The sequence below is a fragment of the Amaranthus tricolor genome, chromosome 2 (genome assembly GCF_026212465.1).
Source record: "Amaranthus tricolor cultivar Red isolate AtriRed21 chromosome 2, ASM2621246v1, whole genome shotgun sequence".
Classification (NCBI taxonomy): domain Eukaryota; kingdom Viridiplantae; phylum Streptophyta; class Magnoliopsida; order Caryophyllales; family Amaranthaceae; genus Amaranthus; species Amaranthus tricolor.
In genome coordinates, this window is record NC_080048.1 from 2,077,501 (window position 1) to 2,090,754 (window position 13,254).

Below are 13,254 nucleotides of genomic sequence, written 5' to 3' on the forward strand. Positions count from 1 at the left end.
AATAATACCCGAGAGTAAACCCGTCCGCCCGCTTATTTTATAAATATATGATTTATCTCATTTTTATTTTATGAGATTGAAAATTTTATGTTTTATTAATTGCTTTTTTTTCTATGTTTTTGTTTTTTGTGTTCTTTAGTCCGTTGTAATTATGAGTTGCATATTAGTTAGTCTTGATTTTTATTATTTTGTTTATTTTTCTTATGGTATCAATTTAACTCTGGATAATATATTGTATTTCAAGTATGTATGAGTATTGAGAATGGGGTATTATTTCAGTTGAAGAACAAATACCTCTTTTCAGAAAAGATCCTATGTTCGATCCTCCTCCCCATTCCCTCATCCTACCCTTGTGATCCCATTCGATGATCCTATATTGGATATGAATTAGCAATACTAGATTTTACAAGAACAAATTGGTACAATAACTGGAACATTTAAAACCAGTAATCCCAAGTCCATTGATTATAGTCGCATATCCAAGGATGATTTGAGCAGGCCTCATATTATATATCGTCTTCTATGAACAACTCTTTCCTGTACAGCTGAAGGTATTAACTTATCGAGCACCTTATCCAATATAGCTCTATTGGCTGAAATCGCGACAATAGAGCACATAACAATGACTATGATAGCTGCCCACAACGACTTGTGAGATATAGTAGTGTATACTCCGGTCATAAACGCCACCAATGTTCCATAAAGAGCTTGCACAAGTATCACCACACTTCGATCAATCAGTACAAGTGACTTGTATCGGTCACCAGACATAGACCAAATCAAGCAGAATAAGACTAACATTGAGCAACACATTGCGTATGTATCTGCTATAATAAACACAAGAAAAGACGCCTTCTTTGATAGAAGGGCTTCTCCGACATCTTGGTCTAGGCCTCCAGGAAGTGTGAATCCGGCTGCAAATGTAAGAGTCGCTAAAAGGGCTGCTACGATTGACAGTGTGCCTCGTATTTCTTCTGCTGATGTTATTCTTCCTCGTGTACCTTGCGCTGTTGGATAAGTCATGAAGTTTGTTCTTAGCCTCGGGTTTATTTGTATACGTTCGCACATTTCTTCCTGCAGCATTTTAATTCAGATGTGAGCCTGATTTTGTTCATGCACTACTTTTAACAAACCAAACAACAAGAGAAAACAGGTTGAAGTGAACACACCCATTCATAATGTTCTTTGCCTAATTTTTTTAGCAAATGGGTGCCAGTTTTACCATTTTTATCCTTTATGTTTCGAAGAATCCCATCACCGGAGAGCAATGCTTCAACAAACAGGATGTCTTTGCGTTCTAATGCTCGATGAAGGGGCGTTGCACCATCAAAATCAACCATGTTTTTCATCTCCTGAATCAAAGGAATAGCCAGAAAATCCTTGTAATCTCTGTAACTTTTCAGTTCTATGTGATGTAAAGGGGAGTCTTTTCTTTGGAAACAGAAAGTTCTGAAGTCAGGAGCGTCAATGAAAGCATATATAGCTTCTAAATGACCTTTTTTACATGCTTCAATACAAGCAAAAGGTGCACTTGTTATTGAAGAAGGATCCTTTGTCAGCAGTAATTTTATAAGCCACGCGTTTACAGCTTCTGATGCTACATCTAGGGCAGTTTTTCCATTATCATCAGGCTCGTTGATCAGCCATGGTAAGTTTTCCACCAACAATTTGCAAGTTCTCTCTGTGTACACACATTGACAGTTTATGCAAATTCAATTAGCGTATTCATAACAATAAGCTGTTTTAACCAGCTAATTTACGAAACACGACTATTGATGGTTTGACCATCCAACCATCTATTTGTACCTATGCAATTCGAAGCAACGTGCAAGACATTTTTCCCATCATTTCCTTTAAGCTGCATCAAACGAAAGCGAGAAGGATCTACTGAGGCCAATATATCTGCTGCAACTTCATCACATCCATGCAGCACAGCACAGTAAAGTATGCTTTTCGTTGCATTTATAACTTAGTTTTCGACATCTAAAGCAATGAAAAAACGAGCTAACTTCTCATTTTTATGGACTAGGGATAAGATCAATGGGGTTTCGTCATTTTTGTTCTCAAAATTCCAAGGGCTATGCCGAAGCACATCTCCCTGTTCATAAGCATCTATATAAGCTTTTACAAGGAGCTGCACAGCCTGCAATATGTCTTCTGTGTGCATTGAAGCTGCTGTATGTAAAGGATTGTTTCCGGTTGATTTCTCAGCTGCACTTAAAAGATTGATGAACTCTTTTCTCCACTTAAAGTTTGCCTTTCGGTTTAAAAGGAACTCGAATGGCCATAACTGACCCATCATTACCCATTTATGTATGACTGTTAGTCCATTTGTACTAGCTTTTTTTAGCATTTCTGGGTGCTTGTCAAGAACCAGAGTGCAAACTTCCTCTGCAGAAGAAAATATTAGGCTAGAATGAATATTTGTTGACTTTAATCAAGTCATGTTTGGTACTAATCAACATGTATAAGATTCTGAAAGTATCCAACAGATTAAATAACAAGGCAAGCCATGATCTTCATTCAAAAACAGATTTATTCTAGTAGTGTTGAATAGTACAATACTACAAAACGATAGAGTATATAACCATTAGCTTAAACTTTTAGTTGAGTTGGTTCTTTGAAATGGTATCAGAAGTCAACGTGACAAAAAAGTCACAAATTTGCTCACCCACCCATCATTTCAAGGTGGAATATTTAGTGGCTCTGATGTGAGGGCATGATAGATTATATAACATATATCTTGGTCTTCAACCATCAGATGAAAGTCGGTAAATGCCAGTTCATTCTTAGCTAAAAGCATTAAAATTCAAGCAAGAAATTCTTATCTTTCAGCAAAACAAATGGGTTACAGTTACATACCTGAACAATTTGGTATAACATGAAGGGGAGTCATCTGATCCTCACCAACAATACTGTAAGAAAACCCAGATGTCAAGATCTTCATTACAACTTGTACACAACCTCTCTGCACAGCTTCAAAGAGCGGACTTGTACCTTTGTTATCAGCCATATTACAAACAACTTCTCCATCTAATTCCATAATTTCTATAGCACATTTTTCTCTCTTCCGATCCAAGCCCACAAGAAAAGGCGACTTTCCATTGATTTCGGCTGCTAACCATGGTTTCGATGATGCTGAAACCGATTTACAAAACTTGATCATGAGCCTAACAATAGCAAGATTGCCTCTTAACATGGCACAGTGTAATGGGTTGTAATTGAAATAGGATGAATCTTGTTGGCATAGAAGCACTTGTGAAGTTGAGATTGGTAATCTCTCAAACAATTCTCTAAGGAACTCTGTTTGCTCATTTAATACAGCAATATGCATGATATTGTAATGTTCTTGCCCATTTTTGCTTTTCATTCTAGTTAGGAAGTAACCAATGGGTTGACAAGCAAGAGCTTCTACAAGGAATTCAACATTTCCTTCTTGTGCTGCTAAGAGCAGATGTTCATTAGACATGTTTGCCATGACACTATATTGAAATTTGTGCTCTTACTAAGTTTGAGTCTTGGGTCTGCAACTCGTTGAAACTCTTAACTACTCCATTTGTTTGTTCTTGTATTGTAGTCCAATGTTTATGTTGGTCTTAAAGGCGGAGTAAAAATTGATAAATTTTTTGAAGGTCATGTGCAATTATTTCAAAACTCATGATAATTTTCTAACAACTTCATATCTTTAAATACTTAATATATACTACATAATTTAACTTTAAAACTTTCAATTTTTTGGGACCTTATGCGATCGAATACGTTGAATATGGTCAGAACCTCCATAATCACTTAGTTTTGAAATAGACAAAATAAAAATCAAACTTACGAATTCTTTGTACATTGCACAACGTCATGTATTGCATTGGCTTTAACAAAAGTAACATGGCTTGGAAAAGTAAATTAATGTACTATTGGTTGCATTTACAAAAAGTCATTAACTATGTGCTTGCATTCACACACCAATTAGTTAGATGAGATTAAATTTGTGTTATAAATTGTCACTTTCCTCTTTCTCATATGCAATTTAAGGAAAGTTTTATTAACGTTTAAACTAAAAATTAATAGTGTTAATGTGATTAGTTAATTAATATAATAAGAGCATAAAATTAACATAAATCACTTTCATTTACATATTTAATTCATAATTTGTAGATGCTGAGTAATAATTGTTGTCCATATGAGAATCAGATGATTTTCACTCCATTATTTAATTTATACCCTTTTAGATTATAATTTTCAATAGTTTAGATCTTAAATTCAATCACATATTATATTCTTTCACCGTGTGATATCTAAAATATCGCAAAAATTATTAAACTAACTCTCTAATATTCAACCCGCAAATACACATACAATAAATAAAATTTCACATGGATATGGTAGTCATCCCCACTTCCCCCACCAATTTGCAACATGTGGTATTGATAACATCTTCAAAACCTTGTAAAACAAAAAACTAGCCATACATTTAGCTTACATCCATATTTCATTCATTTTTCTTTATTTCATTATAACTATTACTCTTAAAAATCATAAGATAATCACAAACACAAAACTAGTACAGCCCATTCAAAAATGAATTACCATCAAAATTTCTTCCTTAAACCTCAAAATCCATGTACAAACATAATTCATCATCTACCCTTTACATATTCATTTTCACAAGCTAAAGTACATAAAACCAATCATATACAAGCATCATCTTCTTCATCACCATCACCATACCCTGTATATGTCGCTCATAGAAGCTATAATCAGGATTCGTGCAGAGTTGGAAGACGGCAGACCAGACTCTTCTCGAAAGAGAAAAGGAGGTTGCAAAGAATGATACCATCGGCCCGAGAAACCCATGAAAATACAGCTTCCATTACCAAAGAAACTCAAGAATTAAAATCATTAAGTTCTTATAAGATTGAGTTTAAGACCTTGGGAGATTGCAAACTTGGTATTGGAAGATACCCAGATTTTGAGTATGATGCTAAGGGTGGTTTTGGAACAGGAATTGGTAAATATGATGATGACTTAAACGGAAAAATTATGGTTAATTTTGATGTTGATAAGCTTTATGTGCCACCATTAACAAGTGGCACAACTAAGTTTCTAGGGTTGCCTTTACCTCCATTTTTGAGAATTGATATTGTGCCGGATATGTTTAGTGGAAGCATTGATAAAGAGACTGGCAAGGTGAGACATATACAATATACCTATGTTATTATCTTGCATCAATCAATTTATTTTAAAAATTTTGAAGCAATATTTTTTAAGCATTGTCATGTCTGAAATACTAATATAGAATGAGTTGAACACTTCTATCTTTTTTGTATTGTATATAGACTTGTACAACTGGCCAGTGGTTTACTAAATGTCCAAATTCGACTCTTAAATTTATAACTTTTAGGTCTGATTCTAAATGAATTGGACTTTAAACCGACCCTTTATTTACATAAACAAAGCGGACTAAAAACAGTCTTTATATGAACCTTAAACAAATTTTTATTATTAATTTTTGCTAGAATTATAATACATTACTATTGATTTATAATAGTCTATAATCAGATTATAGATGACAAAAACAAGTCTTTATTATTAATTTTTTGCTTCAACTATGGTTCTAGCACTTTTTCACCTAAAAGAAAGTAGAGAACATAACTTATTCAAAAGAAATGTTTTCTAAAACCAAACACCTTTTAGTAAAGCAATTTAAATTTTATATACTATATTTATATGAGTACAATATACTTAAAATTTCTCAGTTATTAATCGTTAGTTATTAACAGTTTAAATAGTTGATGATGCTTACATGTCAATAAAACCTACGTTCCTTAAAGAAATTCTCGTTTGTCTTTTTTGGTGTTTTATTTGTTGTTCACACAAAAAAATTTTCTATTTTTATCACAAATTTTGGACTAACTTTATTTTTAATAATGCTTTTGGTCCTCACATATCTTCTACTAACTTCATTTTAACATTTTTATATTCTTTATGATCCCCACATTTTTCCCACTAACTTTATAAAAATATTTTTTTATTAGTTCCGATCTTTATATTTTTTCCACTAACCTTTTAATATTTTTATATTGTTTATGATTCCCACTTTTTCTCAATCAAATTTATTATTTAATAAAATAATATATTAATTATCTAAAATATTTTATTTTTTTAATTCTCGTGAATATTTCTTGTGGAAAATTCATTAAGAAACTAAACGTAGGGAGTATTAAATTATAGGGTTGCACAATACTAGTTGAGATGGTTCACATAGGTATTCACATACACCGACACAACACAAGAACATATGCCAACTGAAATTCCAAACTTTTATTTCGTTAAAAAGGCTAAAATCGAAAAAAAAAAAAAAAAAAACACTTGTTGAAGCATAAATTTTTAAGATATAAAGTCTATTACATAAATCAAAACAAATAAAAAAAAAAAACGAGATTGTTCGTAACACCTTACCTTTATCCATTTTAGATTGATCTTGAATTCAAGGCCAACTTTTGGTTCTCAATGGGGACTATATACAAAGCACCACCATTACTAGTTTCAACAATGTTGACCTCTGAAGAATCACAAGGGAAATTGAGAAAAGGCAGAGGAAAAAGGCTTGAGAAAGATGGCAAATGCAAGCTAGTAGGAGTGGCAACAGTGGATCCCATTGATGATACCTTCATGAATACCTTCCTTAGCCTTCCTACTGAATGTCTTGCTATTTTGAATGCCACAATCTCCTTATCATAAATCAACAATTGTATAGTACTCCATGAGTGTTTATTTATTATATCAACCTCATGATATATTTTGCAGGTCATTCTCGAGCCGAAAGTCTAGCTGCAACCTCTTTTTCTCTTTTGATAAGTGTATAGTTTGGCTCTTTTTATCCCTCCTCAGGTCTGAGTATAGCTGCTAAAGGCAAGATACTCCAAATATGATGATGATTCAAATAAAATTGGCATAAACAACAACATAATCCGAGCACTAGATTATGACACTGTATAATATGATATCACGAGATTTGCTAATATCCTCTCAACAAACAGTTAATAAAAAAGAAAATTAAATTTTGGTTGGTTTTGAGCTTTATTGGGTCATATTGAGCGAATTGTAAATTTAAAGGCAAAGTAAACAGCACATACAATTGATTTAATATCTCGTGAGAAATACTCTTATGTTTCAATTTGTTGCTACATTTCTGATTAGGTATACTTTATTAGGTTTGATTGGGTATATAGAAAAAAAAACATAAAACATACTGTAAATGACATGAGAATAAAGAATATTAGCTCATGTCTAAATATAGAGATGTACAAAATTTAAAGATCATGCATATTCTCCTTTAACAATCTCTTTTTCTTCATAAAATTTTGGACTTTCAAAAATGATAAACGTAGCATGTAGCAAACTATCACAATAGATAGAGTATATGACTTTTGACAATTCCCAACATACTAAAAAGATTGTATTAATGACTTCATAGTAAAGAATACTCAAGGCTCAAGCTATTGATACTTGAAAGTTTAAACAAGCAAATTCCGTGATAAAGTAATACACTACAATGAATGTGATGAATAAAACAGAATCATATATTAAGTTCAAACAAACCTCCTAATTTTGTATTTTGTGCATACAAAACATAACTTAACTTCAATCAAGTTCATAAGATAAACCCATCTTCTAATATACTCTTACATCATATCAACTATCTATTAGCTATTAGCTATCAGCAAGCAGAAATGCAGTGTTATAGACCTGTTTCCTTAAACCAAATCAGTGTTCCTCAGGCACATTTCTGCAAGACTAATAGTAGTAATGATGTTTACAACAATATTAGGCTGAAGACACTCAATGGCTGCGAGTTGCGCATTTCGCAGCATCGTTTTCTCTACAATGCAGAGGGTGGGAGAGGGATCGGCAGCTGTATCAAGAGTCTAGAACACGATGATTTAAAAAGCCAAGTTCCAATCAGATATGATTTTGATCTGAAAACAGTGCACATTCCTCCATTGACAAGCACAACATGTATGTTGGAAGGGCTTGTGTTAGTTCCTTTGCCACCTTTTGTGAAGGTTGATGTTGTCCCAGAACTTATCCAAGGAAACATATACAAGGATTCTGGAAAGGTAGGTTGTAAGTATGCTTAATTTTTGATCTAAAATAGGTGCTTGAGTTTTGATTGAAGTAAAGAATCTGAGTAACATAATTTACATTACGGGAGAATCTAGGCTCGGGTATAGTATCTAGGCCATGGATTAGATCATTTGATTAAAAATCTTTTATGCTATGTTTGGAAAGGATGATTTCATTTGAAAATATAGATTTGACTCAATTTAGTGTTTGACAAATAATAAAAATTCAAATTTGAATGGAAAATTTGTAAACAATACTCTCAACTATTGCTCGTTGACCCAAAATGCCTCCAACTATTATTTAACTCTGTATATCCTCAAGTATTGTGATACTTAGCCTTGAATACCCTCAACTATTGTTCATTGACTCAAAATACCCCAAACAATGAATGGAAAGTAATGTGCAAAGTGTTGAAGGATAAGTATCCCAATACTTGGAGGTACACAGAGTTAATAATAGTCGGGGGTATTTTGAGTTAAAAGAACCATAGCTGAGAGTATTATCCACAAATTTTCTAATTTGGATTTGAGTTAAATCCACCATTGTTATAAAAGGGGTGAAAGACGAGGATTTAAAAATGACTTTCCAAACTTTGTCATTCTCAAATTCTTCGTTAATAATTTCATGATTGAAATCCACAATTTGAAATGAAATGCTTGTTCTCAAATGCAATCTTATAGAATTGTGTAACATGTGACAAAAAAATAAAAGTTGAGTTAGTTCAGTTCACATATAGAAATGAGTGTTTCGGCCAACCCTACAAGTATCCTAGTTTCGCCCCTGATTTGCACAACCCTCTTGATAGTTGATAGCTACTAAATGCTGAGATGTTTTCCCTTTACAGATTGAATTTAAGATCAAATTTAAGTTCCTATTTTCCATGGGAAGCAGCTATAAAGTCTCTCCTATGCACATAGACATGACATTAACAACTGAAGAACTGAAGGGAGCATCATCTAAGAGCACAAGAGGGAAGAGGATAGGTAAAGAAGGGCAGTGCGAATTGGTTGGCATAACCAAAATTGATCCAGTTGATGACAATTACATAAATTTGGTTCTTGGCCTGCCTTCTGAATGTCTGGCCAGTATGAAAGCTATTGTTTCTTTCTTCTAGTTTATACCCAAAACACAGCAGTAGGCAATAAGGGATAATTCTACAGTGATTGGCTTTAAATCCAACCACTATAATAAATTCAAGTAAATGATATTGATAAAATTTAATATTAAGTTTGACAATATTAACGATAACTTAAAAATATTTATAAATTTGTCATTTTTAATTAATAGAAAAAAATTGCTTACATTTTGTACTAGAAAAATCAAGGGTTGAATTACCCAACAAGTATATGTTTTTTAACTTGATAAACATTGAATAACACAAATTTCATTTTTATCGATAAGGGCTAATGCTTTAGTACTGTTGTTGTATAAATAGTTGAATGTGTGTCGTTCCTTAGTAATAACTCCTAGTGATCTCCACATATTTCTAAACCAACTTTATTTCAACATTCTTTTAAAGCTTACGGTCGTTATATTTAACAGCTAACTTTATTGTAATATTTTTCTAATGCTCAATAGTCCTCAACTCCTCAAATTATTGAAGATAATTAAGAATTTTACACTTCATGAAATTGGTAAAATAATCTCATTCATTCCTAAAAAGAAGCTGTTTGAGTGAAATATTTGATACATGATCTCATTCAGCAACAGAATTCTCTTTCATCAAAAATTGTGCGTGAGCCAGTATTTAATCAAATATATAATCATTTACCAAGAGCACATCACTAATAAGAGTTTGTACACAAAAGAAAAGACATCAAACCTCAAACAAATCACACACATCGTCTTCATCCCTCTTTATCTTTAGCTGAGCAGCACCCAGAAATGCAGTGCTCCATACCTGTTGCTGTAAGCCAAAAGATTATCGTTTCTCAAACACGAATGATGTATAAAATAAAATTAAGACACTGAATGGCTGCAATCTTACTCGCACATAGCAATTGAAATCTGCAGCGGTAACTATAAATTGACGTGTTTCTGTCTATACACAAGAGCATAAACGCCTCTTTTCGGCTTATGTTCTCATCATTCCAATGCAGTACAAGCTACTGAGTACCAACTAATGAAGCATATTCACCAGTTTGCGACAAGAATTGAGAATAGATCTTGACCTCTGTGATCTTCCCATCAGACCAAAGCGTAATTTAATAGTGTCAAGACTTTCAACCAAAGAGCAAGTCCATTATACATGTCACCAACAAAAGTCAGGCAGAGGAACAGAATCGACAGAAACATAAGCAATGATGTGTGCCTCATCAAACATCAAACTTGGAGCATTTCAGAAATGTCCAGATTGGTATGCCCAGCTAGGACATAGTCTTTATGCCAAGAGGGGGTTGAATTGTCCTAGAGGACCTTCTTGGAGCACAATTGGGTTGGGAAAGAGGTTCAGGAGATGTTAGTAATGGTGGAGAGGGAGAAAAAGGGATAGAATCATCAGGAAGTATAAGAGGATTGATAGAAAGAGAAGGAGAGGGAGCAGGTGATGAGGTAGAAAAAATTTTAAAAAGAAAAATATGTTCATGAAATGTAACATCTCTACTAACAAAAATTTTTTGAGTCAAAAGATTAAGAAGTTTGAATCCTTTTGAGTGGAAGGGTACCCTAAGAAAATACAAGGAATGCCTCTTGGAGATAATTTTTCTATGTCTCTACTAGGATTAGAAGCCAAGGCAGGACAACCAAAGGTCCTTAGGTGAGCATAAGAAGGGAGCTCATTGTAGAGAATTTCATAAGGTGTTTGAAATTTGAGGGCAGCAGTGGGAAGCCTATTGATGATATGAACAGCACACAGTCACATCAATAACTTAAAGGCAAACCAGATTGAAACCTCAAGGCTCTAGACATCTCTAAGACATTTCTTTCCACCCTACTATTTTTTTGAGGCCTATCAACACAAGATGTTTGATGGATGATACCTAGATTGTGAAAAAACTAAGTGCATTGCTTATCATGAAATTCTAATGCATTATCTGATCTTAAGATTTTAATACTATGATTGAACTGAGTTTTGATCATTGATGCAAAATTCTTGAAGACTTGAAAAAAAACCAGACTTTTGTTTTAAAAGTTGTATCCAAGTGACTCTGGAAAAACCATCTACAATAGTTAGGAAGTACCTGTAATGGCCCTTTGTAGGTACCCTATATGCACCCCAAATGTCAATATGGACAAGAGCAAAGGGTTGGGAGGCTCTAGAATCACTAGAAGGATAAGGTTTCTTGGTGAACTTGGATAAAGGACAGGTTATGCAAACATCTCCTGCAGTGGGCGTTAAATGTGATAAAGAAGGAAGTTTTTTGATTTTTTTCAAGTGGAGCATGTCCTAGCCTACTATGCCATAGAGTATTGGTGGACATTGGCTTGATGCCAACAATAGAATATGGAATATGCAAAGAAGTGGCAGCACAGTGTTCATTTGTGGAGATAGAGGGTGGTGTAGAAAGGTAATAAAGACCATTCATAGCTAAACCGGTTCCTTTTACAACACCAGTAAGACCATTAATAATAAAGCACTTAGTAGGCTCAAATATAATTTTACAATGCTCATCTCAGTTTTTGAACAAATAAAAGATTGTGCTTGAAGCTAGGAATATGTAAGACATCCTTAAGAGTTAAAGGACTTATGGAAACAGATCTTTTGTGAGAAATGACAGAAGTTTCTCCATTAGGTAAGTTGATCTTTGAGTGCTGGTTTTGATGAACAGGATTGAGCAAGAGGCCTATAATGCCTGTCATGTGATCAGAAGCTCCTGAATCAATGATCCATGCTTCTTGAGTAACATCAGCATGATAACAAAATGTCATACCAGCATAAGCATGATCTATTTCTTCTTCTATATCAGAAGAGTGCTGCTTGGAAGGTGAAGGCAAAATTTTCATGAGCTATTCAATTTAGTTTGAGGAAAGAGATAAAGTAGATGCAGTGTTAGAAGATCCACTATCATATGAAGAAAGGTTCACATTCCTGCCTTCTCTTCCACCCCTTCCCCCTCTAGTCCATCTGCCTCCTCTAGGAGAAGCTGGTTTGATTTTATCTTTTTGAAAAAGGGGATGCCAAGGAGGATAACCAACAACAGTCTAACATTTTTCCCTAATGTGTCCATCTCTACCACAAGCAGAACAAGTGGTGGATAAATCATTGCTTTTACTAAACATGACAAGGTTGTGATCAGGTTTGGAATCACTTAAAAGACGTTGGCTTTCTTCTTGCTGCAACATATTATAAGCTTCATCAACAGAAGGCAGGGGTTGTTGCATGAGAAAATGACTTCTATGTGCAGAGAAGGAATCATCAAGCCCATTGAAAAACTGAAAAAGCTTTTGTTCATCAATATGAGTTTGCAAAGTTTTAAGAAAATGTCTGATTTCACTGGTAATGTTTGTTATGCTAGAAAGAGCATTTAAAGATTCAAGTTCTTCCCACAAAGCTTTCATTTGAATATAGTATTCAGAAATGGATTTTCCATTTTGTTTTGTGTCAAAAATCTCTTTGCTTAGTTTGTATTTTCTGGATCCATTAGTGACAGAAAAACGTTGTTCCAGTTGTTTCCATATAGTGGAAGCATCATCTAAGAACATCACAGATTTCTTAATAGGATCAGAAATATTGTTAAGAAGCCATGAGAAGACCATGCTATTGCAAGTATCCTATGCTTCCTGTTTAGTTAAATCTGTAGGACGCTTAATGGTTGTTCCAGTGACAAAACCAAGTTTTCTTTTTGAGGCAAGACCAATCTCAAAGGATCGTTTCCATCCTCTATATTTTTCAGCTCCAGAGAGTTTTTCTACCACTATAGAATGACTTCCATCTGAAACTAATATGTGCAAAAAGAAAGAAAATCAAAAAACAGTAATAAGAGTGTGCAAGCTCAGGTAGTAGGTTATTTTGTAACCTTGCTCTGATACCATGAAGAGCTATTGCAACACTTAAAAAACAAAATAAAGGTTTTAACAGATTGCATTGTTTTCATTACATTTTTCTTGATTGCTACAAGCTGAATATGCACCTATTTGTACAAGAAAAGAAGGCTAAGGCATACTACAAAGTAGCCGTTTTACAGCTTGCAT

The 13,254-nt window shown here is 33.8% G+C and overlaps 2 protein-coding genes and 1 pseudogene across 2 annotated transcripts; 2 read left to right on the plus strand and 1 right to left on the minus strand.

The window, feature by feature from the left end:
- Positions 1–479: 479 nt before the first annotated feature.
- LOC130806539 (protein ACCELERATED CELL DEATH 6-like) lies at positions 480–3,518 on the minus strand (annotated as a pseudogene).
- An 805-nt stretch (positions 3,519–4,323) lies between these two features.
- LOC130806792 (uncharacterized) lies at positions 4,324–7,053 on the plus strand. Its single transcript, XM_057671991.1, has 2 exons — positions 4,324–5,184; positions 6,472–7,053. The coding sequence occupies exons 1-2, from the start codon at positions 4,576–4,578 to the stop codon at positions 6,736–6,738; spliced, it is 876 nt and encodes a 291-aa protein (XP_057527974.1). The 5' UTR covers positions 4,324–4,575; the 3' UTR covers positions 6,739–7,053.
- Positions 7,054–7,209: 156 nt separating this feature from the next.
- LOC130806793 (uncharacterized) lies at positions 7,210–9,417 on the plus strand. The gene is made up of 2 exons (XM_057671992.1): positions 7,210–8,117; positions 8,969–9,417. The coding sequence occupies exons 1-2, from the start codon at positions 7,731–7,733 to the stop codon at positions 9,236–9,238; spliced, it is 657 nt and encodes a 218-aa protein (XP_057527975.1). The 5' UTR covers positions 7,210–7,730; the 3' UTR covers positions 9,239–9,417.
- Positions 9,418–13,254: the final 3,837 nt, after the last annotated feature.

What these genes read in the sequence shown, in the direction of transcription:
- LOC130806793 (XM_057671992.1), top strand. Translation starts at nt 7,731, where the DNA reads ATGCAGTGTTATAGACCTGTTTCCTTAAACCAAATCAGTGTTCCTCAG. An exon ending in TATACAAGGATTCTGGAAAG is followed by an intron (nt 8,118 to 8,968) that starts GTAGGTTGTAAG and finishes TTCCCTTTACAG; the next exon opens with ATTGAATTTAAGATCAAATT.
- LOC130806792 (XM_057671991.1), top strand. Translation starts at nt 4,576, where the DNA reads ATGAATTACCATCAAAATTTCTTCCTTAAACCTCAAAATCCATGTACA. An exon ending in TTGATAAAGAGACTGGCAAG is followed by an intron (nt 5,185 to 6,471) that starts GTGAGACATATA and finishes TATCCATTTTAG; the next exon opens with ATTGATCTTGAATTCAAGGC.